This window comes from Peromyscus eremicus, chromosome 22 (assembly GCF_949786415.1).
Source record: "Peromyscus eremicus chromosome 22, PerEre_H2_v1, whole genome shotgun sequence".
NCBI classification, from domain to species: domain Eukaryota; kingdom Metazoa; phylum Chordata; class Mammalia; order Rodentia; family Cricetidae; genus Peromyscus; species Peromyscus eremicus.
Window position 1 is genome coordinate 36,840,586 of NC_081437.1, and position 24,956 is coordinate 36,865,541.

General features: G+C 50.5%; 1 protein-coding gene across 1 annotated transcript in view; it reads right to left on the minus strand.

Moving 5' to 3' along the window:
• Asap2 (ArfGAP with SH3 domain, ankyrin repeat and PH domain 2) overlaps positions 1–24,956 on the minus strand; it is a 161,693-nt gene that overhangs the window by 47,608 nt on the left and 89,129 nt on the right. The window contains exons 6-11 of the mRNA XM_059248539.1: positions 23,062–23,191; positions 19,966–20,051; positions 13,726–13,801; positions 13,409–13,495; positions 3,462–3,565; positions 3,296–3,365 (exon numbers count right to left, since the gene is read on the minus strand). Coding sequence (XP_059104522.1) covers positions 3,296–3,365; positions 3,462–3,565; positions 13,409–13,495; positions 13,726–13,801; positions 19,966–20,051; positions 23,062–23,191 — 553 coding nt within the window. The remainder of the gene's footprint in view (positions 1–3,295; positions 3,366–3,461; positions 3,566–13,408; positions 13,496–13,725; positions 13,802–19,965; positions 20,052–23,061; positions 23,192–24,956) is intronic.

Consider the following 24,956-nt stretch of genomic DNA (forward strand, 5'->3'; position numbering starts at 1 on the left):
ACTCGGTGAGCAATCTTGGGCACCTCCGGCTCCGGCGGGTCTCACTTCAATAACCGCTTGCTATTGGCTCATTTGATTAGCGACCAACAGAGCTGTGAGGGAAACTTACACAGAAAGTTCTACGCACACATGCACGCACACACGCACGCACCTCGGCTGCCATTTTGAAAACACAAAGTCATGATTCACTTTAGCTGGAGAGCAGTACTGCCTCCTTCCCTAGGCAGCCTGGGTTAAACAGGCAACTTTAGCAATCGGGAGGCTTCTACCAGCAGGAGGGGAGAGGCTATGGTGATCCTTCCAAGTAATTGGGCCATTCTCCTTTCTACTAAACGCCCAGGCTTTTAAAAGCCATCGATTGGTTGGTTGGTTGACTGATTGAAGCCATACAGATTTAACCTAGGGCCTCATGCAGGTAAGACAAGCACTTTACCACTAACCTGTGTCTCCAATCCTTTTTTTTTTTTTGGTTTTTTGAGACAGGGTGACAGGGTTTCTCTGTGTAGCTTTGCGCCTTTAAAACACAAACTTGTACTCTTTCTTCCAAGCGAATAACAATTACATTTTTAAATGCTGGGCTGGCCAGGTGTGGTGGCACACACTTTTAATCCCATCACTCAGGAGGCAGAGACAGACGGATTACATACATACATACATACATACATACATACATACATACATACACACATACTAAAATGCTGGGCCCTCTAAGAGGCAGCAGGTAACTCCTCCAGCACAGTGCAGCCCTCGGCCTTGGTGGTGACAGGTGCTCTGAACTTGGTTAAGAAGACTCCTAATCAGAGCATCCAACCCCAAGAATGACCTTCCCAATTCCAGAAACACAACCTGCTGTGGCAATACAGTGCAGACTCTCCCTGTACCCATCCTAGATGGGACCTGTCCGCCTCTGTGGGAGTAAAGAATACAGCAAATTTCACTTCCCAGAGGCCACCTGCTTCCCGAAGGGTCTGTCCTCCGGGTTGGGCAAGCATGCCCCAGGAGCTTCCGATTCCCACAGAGCCCACTCCCAGCTGTGTGCCAGGAGCTGCTCTTAGAACGCCACTTCCTCAGACCCACCTTTGGAAACCTGTCCCTTTCCCATGGTGGCAATAAAGCACAGCCAGAAGATGCTGGCCACATGGGCAAGCTACACACACACCTACACACACACACACACACACACACACACACACACACATACACACACATATAATATACATACACACACACACACACACACATATAATACACATACACACGCACACACATACACACACACACATAATACACATACACACGCACACACATACACACACACATATAATACACATACACACACACACACACATACACACACATATAATATACATACACACACACACACACACACACACACACACACACACACACACACAGCCATTTTGAAAAACCAAAGTCAAATAACACATCTCCCAGTCTCCACTCAGATCATTCACATCTGTAACAGGCAAACACTTGGGCAGCACAGGAAGATGGAGGTCAGCCCTTCAGGACCCTGACTGCCAGGGCACACAGAACAAAACACAGTGAGGGGAAAAGACACTTAGCAACTGAAGAGAAACCAAGAAGCAAGCTACCCAGGCAGTGAGGTGGAGGCTGAGCTGGACCGGCCTGCAGACACAGCAGGAAGTGGCTGCTGATGGCAGAGAATGCCGTGCGTTCCCCGTACCCACCCCCCAAGTGGGGGTTCCTTGAGAGGGTTCACCCCAAAGAACAGAGCTCTTTAAAAAAACATGTGCACTGTGTAAGGAGAACCAGCAGCATCCTGGTGACGATAATTATAACTCCTGTCTGCTCCAAAACTGGGGCAACCCATCAAAATTTAAAGAAATGTTATCATGCCTTTGGAGAGGAAGCCAGAAAACACTGGAAGTCACTCAAAGCCAACTCTACTGCCAGCGAGGAATCACCAGGCCTGTGCTCCCCCGTTTCTGGTTTAAGTGCAGGCCCTGTACCTCAGGGACCCCGAGAAAGCAAGTACATCTTGTGACACGGGAGCTCTAAGTGCAAGAAAGGAAGCATGGCCTTACTCTACAATGATTTCTGCATCGAGGCAGTGTGCCAGAGCTAAAGCAGACGAATGGACGTGTGAAATGAAACACAGTATCAGAGGGCTGAGCCTTGCTGGGGACACCCAGCCGTCCTTCTGGCCTGACATCCTGCATGGCTGAACACGCTTGCGTCTCGTAGTCTAAAGCAATCGTGCCCCTCACTCCTGTGCACCTGCTAAATGGGAAGAGGGTATCCAGATCCCAACCGCAAGATTATGGGAAGGCGGATGACCTTTACTCCCCCAAGTCCAGAGACAGAGTCAGTCCCCGGGGCAGAGGTGGCAGAGACCATGTAAACGCTTGGTACAAATCAGTTCTAGTGTCTTCTCCTTAATGGACTCATCAGAAGTGAAGGGGACAATCCCTTCCCCAAACTCCCACAGCATCATCTTGGCTTCCGTGACATCCTTCAAGTGACGCTTTCTTGGTTACTCAAAAGTGCTAAGTTTCTCAGGACCCAAGAAGCCCACCTGTGCTTCTGCCCGACTACGTCTCTAGGGGACTATAGGACGGAGGAAAGGAAGACGAGACAAAGGCTCAGTCTACCACCACCGACATACACGTGCAGCCGCGGACACTCAACAAAAGGACAAACAACTTGGCCTTGACAATCCAGACCAGCTTCACCAGCCCCCGTCACCGAGGTGAGGGAACAAAGGACTGTGCCCGAGTTCCTGGTCCCTGAAGGTCACTGACCAGTGACTCTGCTCTCACACAAGCCCATGCAGGTCTCCATGATGTTGCCTGGGCTCTTACAAACAGGACGATAGGGAGAAAAACTTGACTGGGGCTGGACACAGTACAAAATTTCTCTAAGGAAGACACGGAGTCCCCTTTTCTTCTAGATCTGGTTCCCAAAATTCCGATGACTAGAAAGATCATCCTTTAACGACAGCGGAAGTCTCCGGAAGGAGCACGTCCAGGCTGAAGCCAGCAAGTGCAGCAGGTGTTAGTTCCTGGAAGTCAAGGCTACTAAAGAAAGGTGCCCCGAGTGATCGGTCTGTCCTGGATTCGGTGAAGCCATGGGAGGTAACCAGGTCACACGTGACCAGAAGAGCGCACCCAGGCTGCAGGTACCCCACGCATGAGGGCCCGAGCTTCCTAACGGGGAAACTTCAGAATGCATCTTCACCACAGCAGCAGGCACAGAACAGGCTTCAGTGACCCACCCCCAGCAGAGACTCGGGGTGAAAAGAGGTACTCACGGTGCCGTGGGATATGGTCAGGAAGCCATGTTTAACTGAACACTTCCTCTTCTGCCACACTTTTCTGATCCTTAAGGAGAAGAGGGGGAAATCGGGAGAGGTGAGACACTAACCCAGGAGGGAAGGGCACACATTCCCACTCGGCACCTCCCAGCCAGTCACCTACCCGTCGCTCTTCTTGTACAGGTTCCCGTTCCGCTCCGTCCCGTGTTCCTTGTTTCCCTGAGGTTGATGTAAGCTATACGCTGTACTTTGGCGAAGTTGTGAGTCCTAAAATTCAGTCAAGAAACCGCTTTTTAATGCATCTTGTTTAAGTCCCAGTTTTTAAAAATGCACTACATAAAAAAAAACATATGCCTAAATGTTTTATTATTACTATAAAATCCCCCCCTCTTATCACACACCGAGAGAGAGAGAGAGAGACAGAGAGAGAGACAGAGAGACAGAGAGAGACAGAGAGAGAGACAGAGAGAGAGAATCCCCACTAAGGAATTCATAAATGCCACCCATCAGGCTGTAGAAGGAAATGCCAAACATGAGTATTTCTAGCGTTGGTGCCGGGGGAGGTGAGGGGTATGAGGGGTAGAGTATTTCCTCACATGTGAATGACCCCCCCCTTTCCATCCCAGCTTTTCTGTCTCCCCCTAAACCAAACCACTTCTAAACTGGCTTTAATGAGCCATCTGGGAGGTGAGCGATTTTATTTTGGACCCTGGCAAAGGTAGGAGATTCTGTGATGGTGAAGCCTTGGGCAAGAACGTTCTGTGGAAGTGCTGCTTGCAATGTGGACAAAATGAGAAACAAAGAAAGCCATCTGGCCTTTCAACCTCAGTTTCTTTCTTGGACAACGGGAAAACACTCAGTAAGAGTGTAAATGGACTAAGAACGGATGAGGTCCCCTCTGTAAACATCTGCACACAACAGCATTGATCAAATATTCCCTTCCCTGCCTGGTCAATCTCATGGTGTGTGGATGTGTCTGTGGGAGGTGGGTGCACTGATCCTAACTAACTGCTCCAACCCTGACCAAGAGTGCCACAGTCACAGAGAAGGCCATCCATGTGTGCAGCTGAGACTCCCAGTACAACCACCTGAAGACAAACTCTAGTGTATGAATTTCTGAGGGCAAGAACTAGTTAGAATTCTCCAGAAACCAGGCCACACTGCCCAGTCCTGACAGGTCCCCATGCCACATGGAGAGTAAAAGGAAACAACCATCCAGAGCTGGATTCTGACAAATCTGCAGGGACTAAGTGAGGATGTGAAATGCCCATGAACAGTTCACAACCAGGCAAGAGCTAAGACCTGCCCTTTTCTGTCTACGGTGGATTCCGCCAAGCGAGGATCCACAGCATAGAGGAAACGAGAGATACGGTGATATTGAGGGGTTTGCTTAAGGAGCAGGGCCCCTGAAAGCCCGGGTAAAGGCAGAGCAGAAGCAGCTCTGGTGCCACAGCTCCATCCACGAAGCCACAGTGGAAGTCATCGGAGACTAAAGCCAGCCTCCCCCAGGTGGCAAGCGCCGATCATTCTCAGGGAAACAAAGGTAGCACCCAGACCTCGAAGGAACTTATGCATGAAAATCAACACAATCCAAACCGAACAGAGAATAAAAACACCCAAGAACGGAGGGATCAAAGAGTCTCTGAGAGGTAAAGGGAAAAGCTAGGCAAGGACGAGAGAGGGATTCAAGGCGAGGGAGCTGGAAGGCAGGAGAGAACGGAGCAGATGCTGTGGCCATCATACGGGGAGGAAGAGGCAGGCACGGAGCCAGGAGGCAGAACCGGCCTGCTGGAGTCACAGCACAGGCCAAGGGGACTCTTCCCAGTTTGGAGTATTTTTGTAATCTGAACTTCAGGGACCACCGCCTCACTTACGACCATGGTTCCACTTATAAATACATCTTAAGAGCTTTCTAGCTCTTACTCTTCGGTGTTTGTTCTGCTTCCAGTTAATTTAAGGTTATGGAGAGGCGGGGTTTCAAATCCACCCCACTTCTGATGGACACACAGCTGTCTCCAGGCCACTGTTCCTCCCACCGTCCTGGCAACCGTGGTGAAGCGTCGACTGACCGTAAGTGTACGGTTCATGTCTGAACTCAGCTCTGTCTCACACACCCATGCACATTCCAACACACCACCACAGTGCTGATGGTTACAGCTCTGTGGCCGGTTCTGGAGTTGGGATATGTGAGTTTTCCAACTTGGCTCCTTTTCATGATTGTTTTGACTATTCTGAGCCTTTCTGCACTTTCATAGGAATTTCCGAATCAGCTTGTCAATTTCTGCAAAAAAGGCAGCTGGGGTGGGGGTGGGTGGGATCCAGAGGGCACTGAACGGCTGACTGGTAGATCCTTTTGGGAAGTACTGTTTAACTGTAACACTGTGGCATCTTCCTGCCCACCTGGCAACTGATCCATGAACACCAGTGTCCGGGTGCTGGCTTTAAACTTCTCACGGGGGCGCAGAGGGTGGGGGGTGGGGTCTCAGGTCTCACACTCCCCCTAAAGGACGGTACTTTTAAGCCTTAGAAATCTGGAGCAAAGCTGACTTTCCACCCTTCAAGGAATAACACCGTGGAGGGGAAAGGAGAAATACTGCTTGTTCGTTTGAATGACTCTTTATGGAAGACTAAAACTAAACCCATGGAAGACTCATTTGAGCTGGGAGTGGTACACACCTGTAATCCCAGCTCCGGGGGTGCTAAGAGGATCAGGAATTTCAGGCCAGGCTGACCCACTTTTCCCATCCCAAGGTGGGGAGGGGACAGCCAGGTTAACTGTGAAAAAGGCAGCCTGAATGAGGGGCTGGCAGAAGAGTGAAGCCGGGAGGCCCTCGTGATCGGGGAGGCAAATGGCCAGAACGTCCCGGGCCCACAACTAGGACGGCAGGGCTTGGGCCAGACAGCAAGATGTAAGGGAGAGAAGAGGCTGGCAGGGAGGACTGAAGTGTGGCGGGACACGTCGGGCAGTGATGGACAGCAACGGAGTTGTCCGTCACGGCTCGGGCACTGAGTGTGAGCGCAGTGGGGTGGGGAGCGCAGCCTCCCCGGTTCTCTGCCGCATCTAGGGCTCAGTACGTGAACAAATGAATTGGTCCCGGCTTATCGAGTTAATGAACTTGGCAGAAACGACCTCTCAGCGATCCTAACAATTGCAGAAATGGGCAACATTATTCCTGTTTTGGGGGAGACTGAGGCAGGAGAGGCCTAGAGCCTGCTACCACCATGCTGGCAGATGTGGAGGCTAAGACTGGGCATTTCTGTTGCACCCTAGTCCTGAATCAGAAACCAGCCTTGCTGAGACTGGGACATCTCCTAGTCATCTTCCAAAAGCCCTGGCTCAGAAACTCTGTGGCCACTGGCAGACCTCCATTAGAGCGCTCACGCTGCACCCCAAGCGCTCCTCACCCCACTTCCAGATCGTTACTCTGCAGTGGGGAGCACTGAGCCCACCTGATTCTGGTGTGTTTGTGCACAAACAAGGACTGAAGGTGCTGGGCACGTCTCCCTCCCACCTCGGCAGGCAAGACCGGGGCAGGCTTGCTCAGGACTCGGCACAGAGGCCAGCCGCGAGCTGGTGCTGAGCATGATAAAGTCACAAGTCCAGACGGAAAAACCCGAGTCAGAAAGAGTCTGCCACTTAGCAAGCCAACTGATCCACCACAGGCTACTGGACTGAGACGTTTGAAAAGGGGAGGCAGAGATCAGAGACAGACAGACAGAGACAGAGATAGACAAAGAGAGACAGAGAGACAGAGAGAGAGAGAGAGAGAGAGAGAGAGACAGAGAGACAGACAGACAGACAGAGAGTACCAGCCCTCATGCAATTGTGAGAGCTCCAGCTTCTGCACCTAGACGTCCTGAGACCATCTCCCAGAGCCTGATCATCCTGCAGGACCACATCTGGATTCTCATTATCAGTGGCCTCACAGCAGGTCCATCCCTGTGGACCTCACCGAGATGGACGCATGGAGATGGAGATGTACACAGGACGTAGAAAACAGAAGATGAAAGTGATGGACAGAAAGCGCAGGCAGCATCCAGTGGCACTGGGGGCATTAGGAGCTGAACCCAGAGCCTTGTGCATGCTAGCAAGTGCTCTACTACTGAGCTGCACCCTTGGCCACATTTGGGGGGTGGGGGGGTGGGGGAGACAGGGTCTCTTTACATAGTCCTGGCTGGCCTGGCATTCACTCTGTGGATCAGGCTGGTCTTGAACCCACCAAGATCCCAGTTTCTGCCTCCCCAGTGCTGGGATCACAGACATGCATCACCATGCCTGGCTAACTTATTTTGAAGCACGTTCTCATGATCTTGTCCAGGATGGACTTGAATTTGCTCTGCAGCCAAAGCAGGCCTTGAACTTGGGATCCTTACTCCTTCAGCCTCCCAAGAAGCTGGGGTTACAGGGGAGTGCTACACCAGGGCCAGCTGGAGAAAGGATCTGTCCCTCCCACAAAAAAAAAAAAAAAAAAAAAAAAAATCAAGCATGGGGCACAGATACCGGTATTCACCATTCAGTTTTCACATTTTCTCTAAGTCTGAGGTTCTTCATGATAGAAACGATCTACCAGAAGTATCCTCTCCAGAAAGAAACAATCTAACCAGGGAGGTGTGAGGGACACCAGGAGAATGGCTGGGACTCCAACTGAAGTACAGCCACAGGGTGGTGAAGAAAAGCAGCCACCTACTGACGGCTGCATTCGGTACTGACCTAGGTGAGATTCACCGAGGGAGGCAGGAAGCCACCACCCCTACCAACCAAAAACGCACAGTCTGTGGGCCCCTGGTCGAACTTCCACGTCATTCTCTATTACACAGGCAGAGTCAGAACTGTCACCGTGCTGCAAAAATCCAGCCAGCATCTCGGCTTCCTGAGCCTCTGAGTTGCAGAGGAGAATCCAACCAAAGGGAAGCAGAGTAACACAGCCATGGCCAGGTATTACAGAGAAGACGGAACCCCAGCACAAAGATCACTTAAAACCCCAGCACGTAAGATCCAACTTCTTGGCATTTGTTAATTAGGCGCTGTTGTGTCTGGAGACTGTCCCACGCACGGACAGAGCATCAGCACCAAAAAGCAATCCACGCAAGAGACATCCTCACAACCAGGCGAGTGAAGGAGAACCTGGCCTAACAGGAGTCACAGAGCCAGAGGAAAGAAAGGAGGTTCGGACCGACACCCCCCCTGTGCCACTGGAGCAAACGGGCCGGTTAGTCCAGATCACAGGAAAAAGCCACCAGGTCGCCAAGCTACCTTTGCAGAACCGTTGGCACAGCTCTCTCAGGAGGCCTGTTTCCTCAGACCTCAAACTCCGCACAGCCAGACCCATCACAGTCTCGGCATCCCAAGGGCTGCCAACCAGCCACGCCTCCCCATTTTCAACTGTGCCATGTCTTCCTGGGTTACCGGCCTCCTCCAGACAACAACAGCTCTCTGCCATTCACACCAGTGCTCTGGGGAGCAGCCACTTCAGGGCGCTCGGGCTCTCCAATCACAGGCTCGCACACACTTTCTGGACTAGGAAAGGTCACCACGCTGTGGGTAATCGCTCGCAAAGCAGCACTCTGGAGAAGCCGCTCAGAGGCTGCCCTGCTGAGAAAGGCGTGCACCAGAAGGGCTTTCAGGATGACACGGGAGTGTAAACTAAACGGGGATTTTCCATTTCACTCGTCTCACGCATCCAAATTCTACAGTCTCTTTAGGAAAATCATCTACTACAGTGAAAGAGGGCACGTTAAGAGCTGAAACGAAGTAGCCATTGAGGTACACGAAGAAACATCTATGAACGAAGCATGCGAAACTCCGCAATTTGTGAAAACACTGGGTACTTACTCTCCTAGACTTCGGTCACAAAAGGTAAATGCATTTGGGAGAAAAACAACAAGATTCAGTTACAGTCTAAGAACTAGGCTTTGTTAAGTAGTTACTTAAATTTACCGAAAAGGAAGAGGATTTACGTTAAATTCCCATTATATCCCACCACTCAGAGGCTGAGGCAGGAGGATCACCTGAGCCTAGGAGCTCAGGGCAAACCTCAACAATGAGAGACAAAGTCCCTCATTATAATACCAAAGGCCACATTACTACCCCTTGGTGATGTGCAGGGACACAAAGGTATCACCATACCCACGAAACGGTGGACAGGAACCACACTGGCTTGACACTGGAGTGGAGTCATACAGAAAGTTAACGCTTCTTATCTTTCTTTTTTTTTAAATTTTATGTCTTGAGTGCTCTATGTGTATGACTGCAGGCCAGAAGAGGGCATCAGGTCCTGTTACAGATGGTTGTGAGCCACCATGTGGGTGCTGGGAATCGAACTCAGGACTTCTGGAAGAGCAGACGGTGCTCTTAACCACTGAGCCATCTCTCCAGCCCCAACTCTTATCTTTAAAAAAGCACTGTTGTTGTTATCAGTGTGTGGAACGCACCTGTGAGAGTAGGCATTATTATTATTACTACTGGTAGTAATAGTGTGTGATATTTACCTATGAGAGTAGGCATTATTATTACTATTATTATTATTATTACTGGTGTTTGTGTGACATGCACCTGTCAGAGCGGACATTATTATTACTATTACTATTATTAATTTTTTGAAGATTTATTTATTTATTATGTATACAGTGTTCTCTTTGCATGTATGCCTGCATGCCAGAAGAGGGCGCCAGATCTCATTATAGATGGTTGTGAGCCACCACGTGATTGCTGGGAATTGAACTCAGGACTTCTGGAAGAACAGCCAGTGCTCTTAACCGCTAAGCTATCTCTCCAGCCCTACTATCACTATTACTGGTGTTTGTGTGACATGCACCTGTCAGAGCAGGCATTATTATTATTATTATTATTATTATTATTACTACTACTATTACTGGTGTTTGTGTGACACGCACCTGTCGGAGCAGGCATTATTATTATTACTATTATTACTATTATTGGTGTTTGTGTGACACGCACCTGTCGGAGTGGGCATTATTATTATTATTATTATTATTATTACTATTATTACTATTATTACTATTATTGGTGTTTGTGTGACACATACCTGTCGGAGCAGGCATTATTATTATTACTATTATTGGTGTTTGTGTGACACACACCTGTCGGAGTGGTCATTATTATTATTATTATTACTATTATTACTATTATTGGTGTTTGTGTGACACGCACCTGTCGGAGCGGGCATTATTATTATTATTATTACTATTATTAGTATTACTGGTGTTTGTGTGACACGCACCTGTTGGAGCGGGCATTATTATTATTATTATTACTATTATTACTATTATTGGTGTTTGTGTGACACGCACCTGTCGGAGTGGGCATTATTATTATTATTATTATTATTACTATTATTACTATTATTGGTGTTTGTGTGACACGCACCTGTCGGAGTGGGCATTATTATTATTATTACTATTATTGGTGTTTGTGTGACACGCACCTGTCGGAGCGGGCACGCAGGTGCCATGACAACTGTTTTTAGGTGGCTCCTTCCTTCCTTCCACTGTCCTACCTGGGACTCGAACTCGGGCGTCTGGCTTATGCACCAGGCATTTTCACCCTGTTACCATCTTACCAGCTCCTTTCTCATCCTAACACAGTTCAGTCTGGCCTGGAACTCACTGCATAGTGCCAGCTGGCCTCAGACTCCTGGTGCTCCTCCTGCCTCAGCACCCTGAGTGCTGGGATTATAAGCATGTGCCACTACATCAGCCAAACTCCTCAGACAGAACAGTCCTGGGCTTTCAGGGAACCTGCTCTGTCCCTACTCCATAGACCGGGGAGAGTTCACACCGGGGAGAGTTCACACCGGGGAGAGTTCACACCGGGGAGAGTTCACACGGGGGAGAGTTCACACGGGGGAGAGTTCACACGGGGGAGAGTTCACACCGGGGAGAGTTCACACGGGGGAGAGTTCACACGGGGGAGAGTTCACACTGGGAGGAGTTCACACAGGGGAGAGTTCACACCGGGGAGAGTTCACACCGGGGAGAGTTCACACCGGGGAGAGTTCACACTGGGAGGAGTTCACACAGGGGAGAGTTCATACCGGGGAGAGTTCACACCGGGGAGAGTTCACACAGGGGAGAGTTCACACGGGGGAGAGTTCACACTGGGAGGAGTTCACACAGGGGAGAGTTCACAAGGGGGAGAGTTCACATGGGGAGAGTTCACACGGGGGAGAGTTCACACCGGGGAGAGTTCACACCGGGGAGAGTTCACACGGGGGAGAGTTCACACGGGGAGAGTTCACACGGGGGAGAGTTCACACCGGGGAGAGTTCACACCGGGGAGAGTTCACACGGGGGAGAGTTCACACGGGGGAGAGTTCACACTGGGAGGAGTTCACATGGGGGAGAGTTCACACTGGAAGGAGTTCACACGGGGGAGAGTTCACACTGGGAGGAGTTCACATGGGGGAGAGTTCACAATGGGAGGAGTTCACACCGGGGAGAGTTCACACTGGGAGGAGTTCACACGGGGGAGAGTTCACACGGGGGAGAGTTCACACAGGGGAGAGTTCACACTGGGAGGAGTTCACACGGGGAAGAGTTCACAATGGGAGGAGTTCACACCAGGGAGAGTTCACACCGGGGAGGAATTCACACCGGGGAGAGTTCACACTGGGAGGAGTTCACACAGGGGAGAGTTCACACAGGGGAGAGTTCACACTGGGAGGAGTTCACACGGGGGAGAGTTTACAATGGGAAGAGTTCACACGGGGGAGAGTTCACACTGGGGAGAGTTCACACGGGGGAGAGTTCACACGGGGAGAGTTCACACGGGGGAGAGTTCACACCAGGGAGAGTTCACACCGGGGAGAGTTCACACCGGGGAGAGTTCACACGGGGGAGAGTTCACACCGGGGAGAGTTCACACCAGGGAGAGTTCACACGGGGGAGAGTTCACACGGGAGGAGAGTTCACACAGAGGAGAGTTCACACCGGGGAGAGTTCACACGGGGGAGAGTTCACACGGGGGAGAGTTCACACGGGGGAGAGTTCACACCGGGGAGAGTTCACACCAGGGAGAGTTCACACTGGGGAGAGTTCACACGGGAGGAGAGTTCACACAGGGGAGAGTTCACACGGGAGGAGAGAGAGTTCACATGGGGGGAGAGTTCACACGGGGGAGAGTTCACACTGGAAGGAGTTCACACGGGGGAGAGTTCACACTGGGAAGAGTTCACACAGGGGAGAGTTCACACTGGGAGGAGTTCACACGGGGAAGAGTTCACACAGGGGAGAGTTCACACCGGGGAGAGTTCACACGGGGGAGAGTTCACACTGGGAGGAGTTCACACTGGGAGGAGTTCACACTGGGAGGAGTTCACACGGGGGAGAGTTCACACTGGGAGGAGTTCACACAGGGGAGAGTTCACAATGGGAGGAGTTCACACCGGGGAGAGTTCACACTGGGAGGAATTCACACCGGGGAGAGTTCACACTGGGAGGAGTTCACACAGGGGAGAGTTCACACAGGGGAGAGTTCACACAGGGGAGAGTTCACACGGGAGGAGAGAGAGTTCACACAGGGGAGAGTTCACACAGGGGAGAGTTCACACTGGGAGGAGTTCACACGGGGGAGAGTTCACACGGGGGAGAGTTCACACAGGGGAGAGTTCATACCGGGGAGAGTTCACACGGGGGAGAGTTCACACCGGGGAGAGTTCACACTGGGAGGAGTTCACATGGGGGGGAGTTCACACAGGGGAGAGTTCACAAGGGGGAGAGTTCACATGGGGAAGTGAGTTCACACTGGGAGGAGTTCACACACAGCAGGGAAATCACAGAGTCTGGGGACAGAACTTAGGGTATAAATGTGACAAACTGAGAAACTCCCAGGAACCGCTGGAGCAAGAAAAGCGTCACACCTGGCCCCTCAGGCCCACAGTGGCCACTGTTCCTAGAAGGAAATATCCTAAAATAGACGGCCTTATGAAACTAAAATTTAAAAAGCAAAAGACATTTTAGGATGATAGACACGGTCCCGAGGGGACTGTGAGCCCCTGGGAGACAGACGTCATATTCCTCAGCCCAGAGCTTCTAAGGCATGGGGGCGGAGGGGCGGGGGAACGGGGATCCTCCAATCTTAAATCCCCTCACCTCTTTCTGTTCGACCTGCAACGCTGATTTCAGAATATCCCGAAGCTGCATCAGCTGCCGCCGTTCCTCGTCCTGGGCTTGTTTGATCTTTGAAAAGCCAGCGAAGCAGAGACAGAGACAAGTCAAGGCTCAGGCACACGTAGATGCTGCAGGTCACGGTATTTCCACAGGCGGGCACGTGTGAGGCTGGCCTGTTCACACCACCACCCCTCGCGACCACAGGGCCAGTCCTTTCCGGACAGCACAGTACGCATGCACAAGGTCACAGACACGGGCCCTGAATGGTGACACCGCCCCGCAAGAGGGAGGCTACTCACCGTGTGGAGATCCGTGGAGAGCGTTTCAATGGAGGGCTTGAGGGTTTCGACGGCTTTCAGGCCATCCTGGAAAAAACTGGAGGGGAGAAGAAGCAGAGGGGTTGCGTGTCACAGGGGAGAAAGATGTTAGACGTTAAGACTATTTGAGGGAAGGCAGCTGGGTAGGATGTGATTCCTGGAAGAACAGAACCGTGCAGAATCCCGGCAAAACCAGAATAAAACGAATTATAAATTGTAAATGAACAGAAAAGGAGTTACAATAAGCCTGAGCATTTTCCCCCATATAAAAGGAGACCTGACTTTCCAGTTAATAAATGGAAACTAGACTAGACTCTCTGGACAGCGGCAGTGAGGGCCTGGATGCCAAAAAGCCATGGGGTGCAAACCGGAGCACCTACTAAGAATTCTCACAGTTAACGTGGGAAACAGTACAAGAGGGAAAACGGGCAACTTTGACACACATGACTGGCCGGGCTCCATCCGCACCGCGGCAAAGCATGGCGGGTTTTAAAGGTTAGATGGCAAAAGGGATCTCCCTAAAGCTGGGGACTCCAGGCCGTGAGGTCACTGAAGTCAAAGGATTCCGGAAACAGCAAAGTTGCTCGTCTTCAGCACAGCCCCAAAGCATGGCGGTCAGTCTTCACCGTCAACCTGACTGGACTGAGGATCGCCGAGGAGACTCGCATCTGGGGCTGTGAGCAAGGGCATTTATTTCCAGAGAGGTTGAACCAAGCAGGGAAGCCCAGCAGGAACGTGAGTGGCACCATCCCGAGCTGGGGTCCCGGACGGAATAAAAAGGAGAAAGGCAGCTGAAGACCAGCACTCCTCTCCCTACTTCCCGACATCATGTGACCAGCTGCGACCTGAACCTTCCCCTCTGGTAGACTCCATCTACACACGCCATGAGCCTTCGAGCACACTTTTATTGGCTATTTTATCACAACAGCAGTAAAAGTAACTAACGCACCCTGTTGGGAGGCATAGGGAAGGCTGCCTGGAGGTTTGGGAAATTCACTCGCTTTATAAGCCTGACACCCAGAACTCAACCCTTCCCTACAGAAAACGCCAGATGTCAGATGTGGTGCTCATCCCTAACCCCAGCACTCCTACGGTTGTGAAGACAGGAGAACTGGCTGGAAGCACATACAGCAGCACTTGGAGGAGAGAACTGGATCCCAAAGGTGTCTTCTGACCTCGGGGTCACCCCAAGGCACGCACGTGTGTATCTCTCTCTCTCTCTCTCTCTCTCTCTCTCTCACACACACACACACACACACACACACACAAAAAAAAAATTCAAAAATACATAATAAAAATCTGGCAGAGAGAGGAGAGTGACTGGGTCTCACACATGTGTTCACCTAGGTGATTTTTCTTTTTTCCCTTTAAATTCACCAATGGTCTGTGAGACTCTTTCATACTAAGTGTGGCACAGAACAGAAGGGTCGTGAAAACAATGTAGCCTGTCACTCAACTTAGTGATGGGACATGGACAGACGGACATACACACATACACACGCACGCATGAGTGGGCTATGGACCATGACATGAAGCTAACAGGACCTACTGAGGCCAGACTGCTAGAACATTCTCATCTCACTCTTTAGATACACACACAGTTACTGTACATTCTTGACTTATCTGGGTTTTGTTTTCTGAACACAGAACATGCTTCTGGATTACCAATTAAGTCCCCATGTCAGCGTGATCTGTCCAGATATTTGTGGCCAGAACTAGTGCAAACGTGCCAGGTCCCCTGCCTCTCTGGGCTTCCTAAAGTGACGAGGAAATCTTGAAGAACTGAAGAGTCATGGGAACCGGAAAGAAACGGGCTGCTCCTGTCGTGAAGTCACGTGATCTCTATGCATTAGTTTCAGATTTTCTTTACGTAATGATATCCTTGGTCACTCCAAATGTAGGTAGGTCACAAGAGAGAAAGGAAGAGATAAGTATAGGAAAGGGGGCAAATATGGCAGCACGTGAGGGCTTGCAGCTGGGGAGGGACAGGTGCACATCCCTAGGCACCTCTGCAGCTTGGCAACCCTCCCCTGGGCAGACGGAGAGAGCCAGAGTGTGGTCAAGGTCTCGGGAACCTGGCTCGCTCACGCATACACGTTTCCTGGAGAGCACACTCAGGAGAGTTACCCAAACGGGCTAAAACCGTGGTTCTCATCTTGGACAAACTTAGGAATCTCCCTGAAACAACCCCCGCCCCAACTCCTGCTCTGACTTTCAAACTGTTAATATTCTGACCCGTCCCTTGAAATTCCACCCCTTGGCACTGCCCTGTGTCCTGATGTAAAAGCCTCATTCTAAGGGAAAAACTCCTCCTCTTCCTCTCTCTTCCGCTTTTCATCCCACGAGGTGCGCACCCTCAATCCCTCTCTCTTCTCTCTCTTCCTATCTTTCTCTTCATCTCTCTATTATAAACTCTCCACGCGGATGCAGCGTCTGGGTTGTGAGCTACTGGCCACCGCTGCCATGCCCGCACGGCTTCCATCTGCCCAGCATGTTTCCCTGCACTCACGGGATACTCTCGCAACCCCCGACCCCAGCACAATAATTCATAACACAAGCTCCCATCTATCTGTGCCCTCCTTACGGAGGAGGCCAGGCAGGTGCCACGGCATCTTCAAAGCAAAGGAGCTCGAAGTCTGTTTCAGTGGCTTCCGTCAGTCACTGTGACATTCACAGGTGCGTGTCCCCCTGCGAAAGTTCCCCCAAAGCCTGTTGGCATTTTTCCAAGCTTCAGTCAAAGGGCCTTTACCATTAGTGTTAGCAAGTCAGGCATTTTCTAGCCGGTTCAACCAGACTTTCAAGCCTTGAAAACAGGACCATTTAGATGCAATCTTCGGGCCTCTCCTAGACCTCACACTGTGCCAATCACCTCATGCTCACGCGAGCATCACATCAGGACAGGTACCCCATCTGTTGAGGATCCACCCATGGTACCCACCCTTCCTGGCGTGAAAGCCAACTCCTCCACAGCTCCTGTTCCCAAGCCTCATCAACGCAATATCCCAAGTCCTTCAGGCAATAGATGACCTTCATCTCTCTGAGCAGTATGTTCTCAATGCGCAAGGCAATTTGACACACACTTCCACCTCGCAGGGAGTCAGCGCCTTGCAGAGAGTCACAGCATCTTTTAGTTACTGTTTCAGGGGCTGCCTGCTTCTATCGTCTATTACAGAACACCATCCTCTCTGTCCAGCAGCAGAAGACAAATCCTCAGCTGCTCCAGGGATGCAAGTGCTGTCTTTACACGAAATAAAACAACAACAAATATGATGTATTCTTTGAAATACTTAAAAAAAAAGCACTACAAAATGTAACAAGCAAAAATGAATGTAAAAAGCAAATTACAGGTGCATGTAAGTCGTTCCGAAGATCTAGATGCCACAAAGAAGACAGCTGTGTTGAGTAAGCCGTGAGATCAGGACACCTGAGGAGGGAGTGTGAAGGACTTCACAACATGCAGAACACACACATGATCTCAGGTTCTCAGGGTCCGGAAGCCAAGCCTCTCAGGCTTTGTTTTATCTCCCGAGTACGAATTAAACTGTGAGGACACAACCCCCACACGATTGTACACCAGCACTCAACCAAGGAGGAAACGGGAAGACTCATACTTTAGAAGGTTATTGAGCTCGTGTCCATAAAAGGTCAAGTAATTCACTTTCCACAGTGGCCTGTTGCTACCCAACTGGTAGTTTGTGCAAAATAAAATAGAAAAAAAGGAAATCTGAGAATAACTTTTTCCTAAAAATAAAAACTCAACAAGGAAGCAACCCACTTCCTTCACAGCCTGGCAACCGGGTTATGGGGACGGAGCAGCCGATCTGCTCAGCAGTCTTTCACTTTGAATCTGTCGGGGGGAAACCACCTTAAGAATTCTAGACATTCCAGGTCCTCTCGACCGACGCTGGGCCCTGGACCAGTCTTTCCCAGCACGTGTTCCACCTGATCATGAACGCGGAGTCACCACAGCCACACAGAGAATCAACAGCTAAGCAGCCTGGGGCAAGCACACAAGGCCCTGTTGCACGTTTGTGGCTGGTCCACACGGCACCCCTGGACGTGGGGATGAATAAAGACGGCAGCTGGGAGCACACAGAGGGAGCTGCAGAGGCAAGAAGACCAAGCTCGATCCAATCAGGGCTGCTGCTCATGAACCAGGTGTCTCCTGGTGCACAGAAGCCAGAGGACATTCCAGGCGAGGGAACAAAGCGTGGGCGGTTACACCAGCCCCAGGCAAAGCCCATTCCGGGGCGGTAAACAAACAGGTGTAGCAGTTTGACCTCTGAAGGATTTCTCAAACCGACTGACACTTTCCACTCAGCTGTGAGCAGTTCAACCATGCTAGCTAGGTCATCCTAAACTACTCTTTGGCAGTCCATGGTCGGAGGCCACTCTTTTTAAATAACGTTATCTGTTAACTTTATGTGGATGTGTGTGTGCCTGAGTGTATGTATATGCACCGTGTGCCTGCAGGAGCCTTCGGAGGGCTGAAGGGGAGTCGGATCCCCTGGAACTACTGTTACAGATGGTTGTAAGCTGCTGGGAATCCAACTTGAGTCTTCTGGAAGAGCAGACAGGACTCTTAACCGCTGGACCATCCCTCCAGCCTTCAGAACACTTCTGCAAACATCCGATTCCTATGTCCATCTCCCCAACCACATCACTTTATCTCAGCACCTCGCATTAGGCCTTATATAAACACAAACTCCACCAAGTGAGTGAGTGAAGAACCCACGAGTATGTGAAGAAGCCATGGGTGTGTACTTACACCAGTGGTCAGGGGCCTGCGACAGAAACAGGAACCGTGTGGTAGGCTGACGTCCACAGCAAAGCTAAGTGCCCAGACCATGAAGATTCTCTCTTTCCTATTGACTTTCGAAGACCAGCAAGGTATGAAAGTACTGTCTCAATATATCAAATTTATGCTGTTTCCCTTCTCTTTCAAAACCAACAAAATCTGAGATCATGTGTCAGACCACACAAAATATATTCGACAATTATTGTCAATTTAAAAATACTGTATCCATACTTCTATTTTTTATTGAGACAAGACCTCAAGCTGTAAGATCGCTCTTTGTGTACACTGCTGTAGATTTCAGAATACTGACAGCGCTCTGCCATCAGAACGCTCCTGTTAATGTCCGAAAGCAAGAGCACACCCGTGAGTCAGGACCCAGATCTTTCTTTCCTGTGGTAACTGCTTAAGCAGCTTTCTGTCTGTAAAGGTGCATTGACCCTCACTTGTGGTTGGCATTCTGGTCAGCCCCTTGGGGACCCACCCTGCATCCTGACATAAAGCCCCCTTTAAGGAAAATCCCCTCTTCTTCTTCTTCCTCTTCCCCTTCCTCCCTTTCTTTCCATGAGGTACGCAAACCTCCGCCTTCCCTCTCCCCCTCTTTCCCTCCCTCTCTCCCTCCCTTTCCCTCTCTTTCTCTCTCTCTATCTCTACATTATAATAAACTCTCCACGCGGATGCTGTGTCTGCGTGGGTGGGTATGAGTGACTTCTCACTGCGGCACACCGCTGTCTGCTGCATCTGTACGGCATGTCTCCCTCATCCACCAGGCACGTCGGCCCAACCCACCAAGGCCTCCCGTGCACCCTATCATTACACTTGTCAAATACACGGAGTTATACAATGTCACCTTATGTCTCTGGCTTCCTTCCCTCTACATAGTCAAGGTTCATCTGTGTTGTATTCTGGGCATTTCTTTCCTCCATGGTCATTCATTCATTCATTCATTCATTCATTCATTCATTCATTCATTGACAGGGTCTCATGTAGCCCAGGCTGGTTCTCTATATAGCCAAGGATGACCTTTTGCTCCTTCTGCCTCTACCTCCTAGGAGCACCGGGGTTATGGGTGTGTGCCACCACATTGGTTTATACAGTGTTGGAAATTAAACCCCCCTGGTGCTAGGCAAACAATCTACAAACTCAGCTACCCTCCCCAGCCTCAGATCATGATAATTTCTTTATTTCTAACCACACCCCAGTTCTGGGAATTGACCCTGGGCCCCCACACATGCCAGGCCAAGAGTGAGCTACCACTGAGTTACATCCTCAGCTCCGCTTCCCCTGGTAACTTCCAAGTGAGTGTTTATTCCCTCAACACAATGTTATCCACTGGAAGCTGCTGCCCATGGAGGGGCATTCAAAAGGGAACCGGGAGGGAGGGAGGGAGGAAAGGAGGGAGGGAGGGAGGGAGGGGCACTACTTACTTGCACTGGGCATGGAAGTACTTGATCAGATTCTGAAGCAAATCCACCCCCTTTTTAACCTTGATTTCATTCACCTTCAGCAGATACTGTGGAGAAACAGGAAAGGGCACTGCAGAAATCAGCAGACAGGAGCTTCTGATGACCTTCTGAAACAGGGTCTCCCGTAGCCCAAGCTAGCCTTGAACTCGCTATACAGTCAAGGAGTACCTTGAATTTCTGATCCCCTCGCTTCCACCTCTCAAGTGCTGGGATACAGGCGTGCAACCCCACACCTGGATTATGCAGGGCTGGAGACAGACCCCCAGGGGCCTGGGCACACTAGGTGTGCATGCTACCAACTGAGCCATGTCCCTGTTCAAGACTGACTTTCTCTTGACTTCTTTAACAGCTTGTAGACCAAACAGAGTTGTGGTAGACACTAGGTGCTTTCTGCATACATGACTAAAATGCTATGATGGCCAGGTAATCCAATGTTTCAGAACCACATATCCTACTAACTAGACAGTCTACCATATTCAGCCAGGACATGCTTACTCTGGATGCATGGGAGGAGGACACCTGGAATGAATGGGCGTGTCTGTCTTGGATCTTCCTATGTATCTTCCTCTACTTAGGTCCTGCCATGAAATAATCCTTCTGTACACTGTGTGAATAAAGAAGCTGACTGGCCAATAGCTGGGCAGGATACAGTTAGGTGGGAGAGCCACACTGAGAATGATGGGATGACAAAGGACGGAGTCTGGAGTCACCAGCCAGACGCAGAGGGAGGAGATGAACGTGCCACGCTAATAAAGGTACCGCCATGTGGCAGAGTGTAAATGAGAAATACGGGTGAACTTAAAATGTAAGACCTAGTTAGTAATAAGCCTGAGCTACTGGCCGAGCATTTGTAGATAATCTTAAGTCTCACTGTGTTTATTTGAGAGTGGTTGCAGGACAGGAAAACTCCGCCTACAAGGTCCCTTTTTTGCGGGCCTGGACTGAGGTCAATGGCATTTGCCGCCGCCACCGCCCAGCTTCAAGTCCTTCTTTGTCAGCTCCTTGTCTTCAACACTAACTGCTAGCATCCAGCAGCTGAGAATTTGTTACCATGTTGCTGACCCAAAGCACTTCTCCCTAAACATGAGTGCTAAAAAGGTGAGTTTTAAGTTAAATTGTTTTTTTTTTTTTTTTTGGTTTTTCGAGACAGGGTTTCTCTGTGTAGCTTTGCGCCTGTCCTGGAACTCACTTGGTAGCCCAGGCTGGCCTCAAACCCACAGAGATCGCCTGCCTCTGCCTCCCGAGTGTTGGGATTAAAGGCGTGCACCACCACCGCCCGGCTCCAAAGCCACTTCTAACTCGGAGGATCCATTAAGGACCACTCAGCAGGAAGCCCAGATATCATAAGATGCATCAGTCCCTTCCTAAAACTACATGGCGGAACAGGGCTCTATAAACTCCCCTTCCCCTCACTGTGAGGTGGTGGTATGGGAAGATGGCTCAGTGGTTAAGAGCACTGGCTGTCTTCTCAGAGGACCTGGGTTCAATTCCCAGCACCCACATGGCAGCTCACAACTGTCTGTAACTCCAAGATCTGACACCCTCACACAGACATACATGCAGGCAAAACACCAATGCACATAAAATAAAAATAAATTAAAAAAAAAAAAAAAGAATCCTGAGCACATCTCCTCTTCGAGACAGGATGGCCCAGGAAAACCTGCTAACCTGAGGTAAGCCCTGTGAGTTCCCAGCTGTCTCAGGATGAGCCCAAGTCCAGGAACCCTCCTAGGCCAGCCGTGCAGGCCAGTGAGGGGGCAGGAGGCCGTTCTGAAACGTAACAACAAGTTTTCTTCTCTCTGTAAGAACTGCCTATGTGTCCTGTCCTCCTTCCTTTTTGATAGTTAGTCACTGTTAATTGGATATCTGGCAATGGACCAAAATGATACAATCATTAATAAAATGTTTGGCAACGTATCAAGACTTAAAATGTGTACGCTCTTTGACCCGGAAATTCTACTTACCGGAACTTATTATAAGAGACAATCCATAAAGCATACAGAGAAGAATAGGAAGGAAGGCTTACGACGGCCTTTTTTTTTTTTTTTTTAAATAGTGCCCTGTTTAAGGGGGTATAACAAGTACCACTGGGCAGGGATTACACTAATGTAGACTCCAGGGAGAGACCGGGCCTTTTTTCACACACACTCACAGAAGCCTTCATGTTCCTTGGTCTCTGATCTTGATAAAGGCTCCTGGGTGTCAGTTCCCGTGTCCAGGACACAGGCCAAGGCCATAGGAAGCAAGAGCCTCAGGGCAGGTGATGTCTGGGAACTGGACAGTAAGGATGCTGTGGGTACCATGAATGTCTTCGGGCTAACTCTTCATGCCTCCCTTTCACTGACTCCATAGGTGTAATAGAACTCTTGTTTGTTTGTTTGTTTGTTTGTTTTTTGAGACAGGGTTTCTCTGTGTAATTTTGGTGCCTGTCCTGGAACTTACTCTGTAGACCAGGCTGAACTCACAGGGATCCGCCTGCCTCTGCCTCCCAAGTGCTGGGATTAAAGGCGCATGCCACCGCCACCCAGCTGTAATAGAACTCTTAAAAGCATCAAAAAAGTTTTCTAGCCAGCTCTTGAGAAAGTATGGGAAGCCAGAGAAGTTATTCTTAAGTTCTCTCTTCTACTTAAAAAAAAAAGATTTCCATGTGGGAGTGGGGTGGGGGCCGGGGGGTGGGGTTGAGTGTGGGCGCAGGTCTATCTGGAGGCCAGAAGAGGGTGTCCGATCTCTTGGAGCTGGAATGACAGGATCTGTGGGCAGCCTGACCTGGGTGCAGGGATCCAAACTCAGGTCCTCATGATGGAGCAGCAAGTGCTCTTACCCTCCGACTCATGTCTCCTCCAGTCCCTCTCTCTTCCTTTAATCAAGGCTGGTGTTAGACTGACCTAAACCCACACACCAGGAAGGAGCTAGGAGTCCTCTAAGGAAACAAACCTTTAGCCCAGAAATGCAATCCCGTTGTCAGGGAAGCCATGGGTCTCCGGAGAAGACCAAGCTGGAGAGCAGGTCTGTGCCTGTGGCTCGGCCTGCACCTCCTTCCCCTCCACAGCGCCTCACCTCACACATCTGCAGCTGGAAGAACCGTCTTTCCTTTTCCATTTCCTCCGCGATCTCAGCCCCGCTAATTTCAGTCCGGATCATCCCATGGAGCTTGGCGTGCTCCTTTTTCTCCTTTTCTATTTTGGTTCTGTGTGCGAGGAGAGAGCAAGGTTAAGTCAAGAGGCTGTGTGGCTCAGCACTCCCCGCTGGACAGCCTCGGAATCATCTGCCGAGACGAACGCTCGCCCTGCTCTTCAGAGCAGGCGACCTCTTAACTCGCGCAGAAAGCCCACTGCCCGTTGTCGTAAAAACGCTTCAGACTCGGCCTTCCCACTGCTCTCTCAACAGATACTGCCTAAGCCCCTGTGGGGTCCGATCTACGTCCCAGGAGCTAGAAGGCCACACCCCCTTGCACTAGACTGTCAGCCTCTCTCTAGGGACTGCCACTGGCACCCTCTGCGCTGCATTTAGCAAAGTCACCGTCTCGCTGCAGTATCACGTCGTTCATGGGTTCTCTTCCTTCATGTCCCTTCCCACGGTGACGTCATGCTGAGCTACATTACCTAAATGTCATGTGTACAGATCAGGTATAAACTGACCAGCTGGGCACACACCCAGAACCATCGCCAAGGCAAATGGCGTCACAGAGTCACATCAGCCACGGAAAGCAGGCACTTCCTGCCGGGCCTTAGGTCACACATGGAGACACAGCTGGCATTTTCTTTAAAAGCTGTTTGATGATTAAACAGGCTACTTGCCGGTTCCCCGTCACAGGAGGCAGAATATGTGCATGCGTGCGTGCGTGCGTGCGTGCGTGCGTGGGTGCGTGCGTGCGTGCGTATGTGTACGTGGATCTGTCTGGGTATGTACGTGGAAGACGCAAAGACATCAGCCCTCTGCTCTCTTGTCTGAGCACACGAGGTAAACCTCACGCTCTGAGGGTGACAAGCGTGTCCAGAAGCAGGAGGTCATCTGGCGGGGACACTGTCCAGTGAATTCAGGCACCTTAATGGAGCTGTGACCACGGGGGCACTACAGCCTCTAGAGTCCTCACACAATTCTGCAGCCACTGGCCACGTATCTAAATATTCAGTCCAGAGGCACTGCGGAGGAATCCTGAAGGCATCTCAAACTTAGTTATTACACACGGCAAGGCATCTTGGGATAGGGGAACTACTCACGTTGTGTGATATTTTGTTTGTGTTCTCACAAATAAAGCTTGCCTGGAGACCAGAGGATGGAGCTAGCCATTAGTTAACCACAGAGGTGGCCAGGCAGTAGTGGCACACTCCTTCAATCTCACAACACTTGGGAGGCTCAGGCCTTTAATCCCAGCACTCGGAAGGCAGAGACAGGATTTCGGTCCTTTCGGTGGGAGGATCAAGAGAGGTAGGAAGTCACTGGTGGCGGCTTCCCCATCTATGAGGTTATTACCCCTGATATCTGACTCCTGGTTTTTACTGATAAGACTAATTAGGTTCACACTTCACTTTCTGATGTATCCTCAGGTTGCTTCGAGTTTAAAAGGCTCTATCCCCTCCACGCCAGACTCTGAAACTCTAGGTGGTTCTGTCCTTACGCTGGTAAAGCTTCTTCATCTTGGAGAGTGTGACGCCTTCCTCCCTGAAGGCTTTCTCTTCACAACCAGAGGCCTCCCTCCCACAGTGTTCTCGGCATCTACCCTGCTCCCACCACCCATAGCTCTAAGCAAGTTCTTGGGGTAAGGAGCAATGTGCAGTGACAGCCGGACAGGAGTTAGTCAGTCCCGTTTCTGACCCTGGCTCGAGACGCTCTTGCTGGGTGAGCAAGTGACAACCCCCAGCTAGCAGTATTAGCAATGTGCTTACGTCACTGAACTTAGCACCGTTAAAAGAGGCTAAGTAGCCAGGGATAATGGTTGGGAGTCTCCCTGG